Genomic DNA, 7328 nt, shown 5'->3' with positions numbered 1-7328 from the left:
TGCTAGTTATTATGGTTATATAATGGTGCTTGAGACATGAATAATCACGATAAAATGCTGAAGAACTTTTTTCCATAATAAAACATGATATCCGGTTTTTATCAACTATAATCATCTCTAATATTATTGACGATCACTTTTCGCGTTCAAATCAACACAAGCACCAGATCTTTGTTTTTCAATAGTTGGTTGTGTTGTTTTATGATTCTCGTGTGCAGTTTTCCAATACCATCATCCCAAATCTTCTCATCCGGCTCAAAATACGACTTTAAGATATCAATAAACATCCCTTCTTGAATGGGTCATAAAAAACCCCTGACATTTTTATACAGACCATCAAATGAAACTACGAATGAGTCCTAGTGAATGATTCTTTCAAGAGCAGATAAATCACTCACTTCTTTTCATATAAATGTAACATACTTTATTGAGTTATTTTAAAAGATACAATTTTTTCTTTCTTGAAAATATTCATATTCAATTTTACTTTATCAGCTTATTATATTAACAAGTACTACAAAATACTGACAAGCAATCTCAATACCAAATAGAATTCTAATGGTAATGAGCAAAGAAACAATTGTTTGAATGAAATTTTGCCATAAAGCCATTGCATTATGCTCATGGCATGCATTTTCTCATCTTTTTGAAGTACATAATATTTATATACGACAAATAAAACATATAAACTCACACACCCTCCTTATCTTTGGTGAGATTTGAACACCTGACCTCCTAGAAAGCCAAACACTCACATACTGCTAGACCAAAGACCATTTGTTACATTTTTCTCATCTTGGTTGGAGGCAAAAGCAGCCACTACATTTAACCCCACCCCCTCTCTCTCTCTAAAAGAATGAATATTATACTGTATATATTGAAACTTAAATACCATATGCACTTTTCATTTGTGATCAAATCATCTATTCTGATCTAATCTAGAGTTGGGTAATTACGAGAACAGTAACCAAATAAGAGAACACGAAAACTGCGGACTTTGGTTTGTGTTGACCGTGTTTCGTATTCACATGTAAAATCACATGTGATTTGGCCATTCTCTTATTTTGATCTTGTTCTCGTTTCATCCATCCTCTATATATGTATATATATATTCATTGGCCTCCACTCTCAAAGTCAACCATGAGCTTGTTGAGCTTCTTGTTGCTTATTCTCTGTGGTACCATCCTGCTCTCCCCTACAGTCATGCTGCAAATCCATAGTTTTTGAAATCAGTCTCACTCGTACACTAGAACAAAATATGGTGGGTTTAAAGGAAGCCAAAAATGTCAAACCTAATTTCACCAGCTTTATAGAACTTAAATTTATAACACCAAACACCTCTAGGTCCTATGTGATTGTGTTAGGATAAATTTGTAGGATGCTTTTGGACATATTAACAAATTTTTAAAAAACCTCCGGTAAAAATTTGTAAGACACTTGTCAAAATTTTAATATAAAAAAATTAAGTGGACACTTTCGAAAAAACATGTTAAGACACCCAAAAAAACGTCTGTAAACTTATGGCAACACTTTTACATACATCGTATAGTTGTTTGGTCCTATTAACTTAAGTCATATAAAGCAGTCTATTAGGACACTTATTAGTTGACATAAGATCAAAGTAGTGACCTGGGAGGAAGCGAGGATACGTCGGGTGGCAAGAGGATGTGGGCGAGCTTCACGGCATCCTTATTGCAGTTAATCACATGATTGAAGCAGAGATATCGACCATAAGCTGAAACTTGTTCGAAAACACATATATGGGAGTCTACCAAGAACTTGAGGTCAACCGTCACAAAAACCCCATCTTCGTACATCTCGGCTGCACCTTTCAAGTACGGATGGGTGATGGTGAGATCAGGGCTCAATAACAATCCTGCATTTATGGACACCATGCTCACCCCTCGGTCCATGGCTAGAGCCCATGCTGTCTTCTCCGCCAAAGTTTTTGACAACCCATGCCATAACTGTTTCATCATATTATCAAAAATTAATATAAATCCCTATATAGTAGTAACCACTATAATATTCCTTGTATGCTTTTGAAAATCTACTTGAAGTTTTTTTTTTCCAATTTATCCCCCTTTTTCTTTTTCCAATTAAATCTTCAACATGTGTAAGTTTACATGGTCATTAACATATGAGCTAATTTTTATCAATAAGATGAGTGTGTGAGCTAAACGTAGACGTAATAAGATTTGTTAAAAAGAATGTATGTATACCTTAAATTTCTTGCAGAAATTAACATTGCTCCAGTTTCTTTCATCAAAATCAGGGGATGAAGATGTTGAGTCACTTGGGTCTCTCCAAATTAAGGCAGTAGCAGACGAAGTAAAAACCACTTTGTCAATAGTGTCGGTTTGGGCACACGCTTCCAAAACATTATGTGCTGCCCTTACCTCCATTTCTGTCATCAATTCCTGTGTACAATTTAAACGATTTAGTCCTGAAAAGTTAACTTTGAATCCGGAAAAATACACCATCTTTGGTCCAGCAGTATTCTTGGAGGTTAAGGGTTTATACCGAATGTGTGTGTGTATTTTGCTTTATACTATATACATATATATTTCAAAAAAGAAATATGAGTGCATACATCATATGAAGGCTGATCAGATGGAGGCTCAAACGAGTAAAATAAGCCATAACATCCTTGTAAAGCTTCCACTATACTGTGATAATCCAATGGATCTGTGTGGAATACTCTCAATTTCTTCTTGTCTCCAACTGTTTCTTCCATAGACTGCATCTCATCTGAAAAATGGTTCATAAATTTCAAGTTATTTTCAATTCATATGTGCCATAAACAACACCATCTATTTACCTATATAAGGAACATTTACGCCTATTATCATCTGGTCTTTATCAACGATCTTAATATTACTTTGCCATTTTGGTTAAGGAGAATCTTACCCAGTAACTGAGTTAGTGCTTGATGTTTATACTATGCTAATTTGATGACGATAATCTTAAAAGTGGGGTGATTTTGTGTTGGTAAACGGCCCTAAATGCCCCAATTTCTTTTATAATCCATTCTTGTATAATCATACCAACACTTCCTTTTCAAAAATGAAGAAAAAATTCATCATTTATTTTATTGAAGAAAAAAACAAGATGGTTCTAATCAATCTGTAAGCAACTAAACAACGAATCAAATGCAGATCGAAATGGGTATCGGGTTTCACAAAGACTAATCAATTAACAAGAGGATAGAGAGGGTATATAAAAAGAAGAAAGAACAAACCATGACTGTGAATTGCAGCATGAACAAAGTAGCCTCTTTGAAGAAGACGACGCACAAGTGCAGACCCTAAACTTCCCCCAGCATCCATTACACAAACCCTTTTCGGAGAAGACGAAGATCCATCAAATTCCAAGGCTGCAGGGGCCATTTTTCAGAAGAAAAAAAAAGAAAACCAGAAAAAGGTAGGAATTTTGCGAAACAGATAAGAAGGAAAGAAGGTAGGTGGCCGAGTGGGCTGTTAAGATTTTGCGAGTATCGTTTCTTTAGTCTTTGTGGGAGTTTAAAGATGAGAGAAAGAGGGATTTGGCGTATATATATACAATCCATATGTATAGGAAAAAGGGAAAGAGGGTTGAGAAGCAGGTAGTTAGCTGGAAAGAGGCGTGGCGTGGGGAAAGGAAACAAAGATGATGGCCATTATTAGTTAGGTTAAGGGGTTGGATTTAAAATACGCCAGCAATGCGGTACTAATTTCGGCTATTTCTTGCTTTCTTTTTATGCCGTCATACCAACCAGGCTTGTTACTTTTCTTCATGGATTTTTGGCTTTTCTTTATTATCTCTTAATTTTTGTCGGATTTATATATAAATTAAAAGAATATTCTCATAATGCAGCGAGACACATCTTGATTTTAATATTTCATTTTATTATTTGTCTTTGTCGATATTATAATACGATTTTATGCATTTTTAAGAAAACATTAATGATTTTATTTTTAAATAAAATATAAATTTGAAAATATCATAAAATTTGAAAAAAAAATATATATATATCAATGTTAATATCAAATCAAATATTTAAAAGTTCTCATTTTTTATGTAATTTATTTTTCTTTTAATAACGAAATAATTTATTTTTGGTTTAAAAATATAACATTTTATAAAGATTAGGATTAAAAATAACTTTGATTAAAGTAGGAAGGCCGGGACGCCAGAAAAAGCACGTTGGTGGTGGCGATGACCCCAATGGCTTCAGTCCTGGTCTCTTAGATCTACATTCCTTTGATACGGAGCTTATTTCTGAGGTGCCGGTAGCTGGAACTTATGGTGCTCCAATGTACAACTCTACTCGTGGCAGGAGCTTTGATGATGCAGAACCATATTTTGGGAATAGCAAACAGACGGGTAAAGCTCGAGGTGTCCCTGATAACATTTTGAAAAGTTTTGCTTCAGAAAAAGAGAAGACAAGCTCTGTTGCAAAGATCAAAGTTGTGGTGCATAAGAGACCCTTAAACAAAAAGGAGTTGGCAAAGAATGAGGAAGATATCATCACTACACAGAGCCATGCCAATTCCCTTACGGTTTATGAGACAAAACTTAAGGTAGATTTGACAGAATACATGGAAAAGCATGAATTTGTTTTTGATGCAGTACTAAACGAGGAGGTCTCTAATGATGAGGTTTATCGCGAAACTCTTGAGCCCATTGTTCCAATAATTTTCCAACGTACTAAAGCTATTTGCTTTGCATAGGGACAAACAATTGGTATCAGAGCGGTTTGCAAGAAATCAAATGAAAAAATAAGAGATAAGTGAAGAATTTATTTTCTGAATTTTTTTGTTCTTAGTGTTCTTTATTTTTTTTCTTTCTGTTTGATCCGATTTTTTTTAAAATCTTGTGTTTTTGTGTTAAAAACAGGATCAAAATGCTCGAAATTGAATCGTGAATCTTTGTTATTCACAAACTTTTGTGATTTRATCATTTTAAATCAAGATTTAATCGGATTTTGTGTTTTTAGATTTTTTTGTGTTCTTGATTTTTTTTATTTAAACCAGTGTTTTTGATCCATTTTTTTTAAAAGATTTTCTGTTTTTTTGTGTTTTTGATAAGTTTTAATCTACTTTTGATTTTTAGTTTGGTTGAATTTTTGTTAAATCGTCCAATGTCCAACCGGTTTAAAGACTTASTTTTTCTTTGGGCTTAAAATCAATCAGGCCCGTTATATTTTGACCGGATAAGTCTTGGGCCATATTGTTTGATACATCTTGACCGGATAAGAGTCCGGGTACCTGTTTCAAGTCGCACCCMTCTTCCCGCACACTTCTTGATTGGAATGAGATTCAAGTCGCAGGTTAAACCATAGAAATCTTGAGCGGATAAGAGGTAAACCGCACACAGTTTGATCGGATTATTGAGCGGTTTAAGCTAAACCGCACACCTCTTCAGCGGATTAAGGAACTAAATCGCAGAAGTCTTGACCGGATTCTAAATCGCAGAAATCAATAAAGGTTTGCTTTTTCGATTTCATCAGGTTTAAGTTTTTCAATTTGAGCGGTTTATTCATAAACCGATCAACTCTTGACCGGAGAGTTGAGCGGATAAGTGTCCGGTTAAGAGATCGATTGATTGTGATGTTGCAGTAAGCGATTTAATTTTAGGGTTGAGCGGATACTTGAGCAGACAAGAGCTGTATAGTGAGCAAATTTCAAACTGTTTATCGCTCATCTCTGTTCTAAATAGCTCACGGTTTCATCCAGCTCTCCTCGATCTAAGACTTAATCTTCGATCAATTGAACTTGCCTCAACAGATTTCCCATCCTTATTGTTTTGTCTTCTGCCAGTTGCTGTTAATCATTTTTGTTACTGTTTTTTTTTCAAGCTGCACAGGTACATTGTTTTTGCAAGYTRTTTACCTGATGCAATCTTGTAACYAGGCGATTTAGTACAGGTTCTTTTTGTTGCGAGTTTTTAAAARAAGATGTTGATTGAAGGGTGAAAGACATTGTTTATCAGCTTGATTTRAAGCAGAAAKTYTGGTGAAAACTGGATCTTGTTTAATCAAGTTCAGAATGTTGGTCATCTAGAGAAGACAGCTTCATCAGATTTCTTTTGATGCATGTTGAAAACAGCAACAAGTTGACACAGCAGCAGGTTTATTATACTATTGTTAAACAAATTTGAATCATTTTGAGAGCTTCTATTAGCTACACAGTGAACTGYTTTGAAGCAGATTTGAAACAGAAAGTTTCTGTTTTGTTTCATCTTGACAAACTCTACACAGATTTGGTTGATTGTTCTTGCTGTTTTAAGCTCTGAAACAGCAGCATGTTTGATTTTGAGCAGATTTGATTCTTAAACTGTTTGTTGAGCTGTTTGGTGACAGGTTCTTTTTGCTGTTTTACATAAGAGTTGTGAATTATTTGYTGTGTATTTGTGAAATTGAGGASTGGAACAGAAGCAAAACTTGACTTGGYTGTTTAAGCAATACACARCAGATTTAACTGGTGCAGGGCTTTAGACCTGTTTGGTTGATCACTTTGACAGCCTCTATGAGATTTGATTTGCTTGCAAYTGTTTGAATTTGCTGGCWYGATTTGAAAAGGTTCATATTCGCTGTTTATGCAGACATTGTTACTTCATTTGGTGCTGTTGAAATTGCTTCAGTTGCTGGTTCTRAAGAAGYTGYTGCTTGCTGTTGTGATTGGAAAAAGACAGCTTTTTTAAGCTGTTGGTGTGGAGACTGCAGAAACAGCAAGTRCTACAGAAGATTTGAAACAGCAGATTTGAAACTGGTTTAAGCATACAGAGTKGAAARCAGTTTCATTTTGAGTGTAATAGCAGYAGCAACAACAGTGGACAGCTTGGTGCTGGTCAACAGACTTCAAGTAGCTACACRGATTAATCAAAGAATTCCTTTCAACATCAACCATTTGAATTGTTCAAGCATTTCATTTGGTGTAATCATATCAAGGGATTCTGTTTTGGGTCATATGTACTTGAACTGTTTTGTGTAATTTGGACTTGGACTGTTTTAATTTTTTGGTTTCTAATTGTTCGTGTTTTTTCAATTGTGTTTAGATTTTATTTTTGGATCATCTTATATCTGTTTTGTGTGTGTTTTCAGTTTTGGTGTTTTTCTATTCTTTTTGAGCTTAAACTGTTCTTGTTTCTTTTACCTGATTTCACTGCATAGATCTTTAACTGATCAATTTTTTTTAAAATGGCAGTTTCATATGAGAACTTCAGAGAGAACATTGTTCAACTGGAAAAAGGGCATTGAAGGTTATAAGGAGAAAGTGTTTATCAAAGTTTTAAAGAAAAATCATAAAGAAGAGTGTGAAAGAATCGAGAAGGAATTTGAGTGTAAG

General features: G+C 34.6%; 1 protein-coding gene across 1 annotated transcript; it reads right to left on the bottom strand.

Moving 5' to 3' along the window:
• Positions 1-762: 762 nt before the first annotated feature.
• Positions 763-3587, bottom strand: LOC112501212 (cinnamoyl-CoA reductase-like SNL6). Its single transcript, XM_025104904.1, has 5 exons — positions 3242-3587; positions 2594-2751; positions 2223-2420; positions 1630-1967; positions 763-1206 (listed from the first exon to the last, which is right to left on the bottom strand). The coding sequence occupies exons 1-5, from the start codon at positions 3387-3389 to the stop codon at positions 1113-1115; spliced, it is 936 nt and encodes a 311-aa protein (XP_024960672.1). The 5' UTR covers positions 3390-3587; the 3' UTR covers positions 763-1112.
• Positions 3588-7328: the final 3741 nt, after the last annotated feature.

The sequence above is a fragment of the Cynara cardunculus genome, assembly GCF_001531365.2.
Source record: "Cynara cardunculus var. scolymus isolate 2C chromosome LG 17, CcrdV1, whole genome shotgun sequence".
Lineage (NCBI taxonomy): Eukaryota > Viridiplantae > Streptophyta > Magnoliopsida > Asterales > Asteraceae > Cynara > Cynara cardunculus.
Note: the sequence above shows the minus strand (reverse complement) of the source record. Positions and strands in the feature narration are given on the sequence as shown.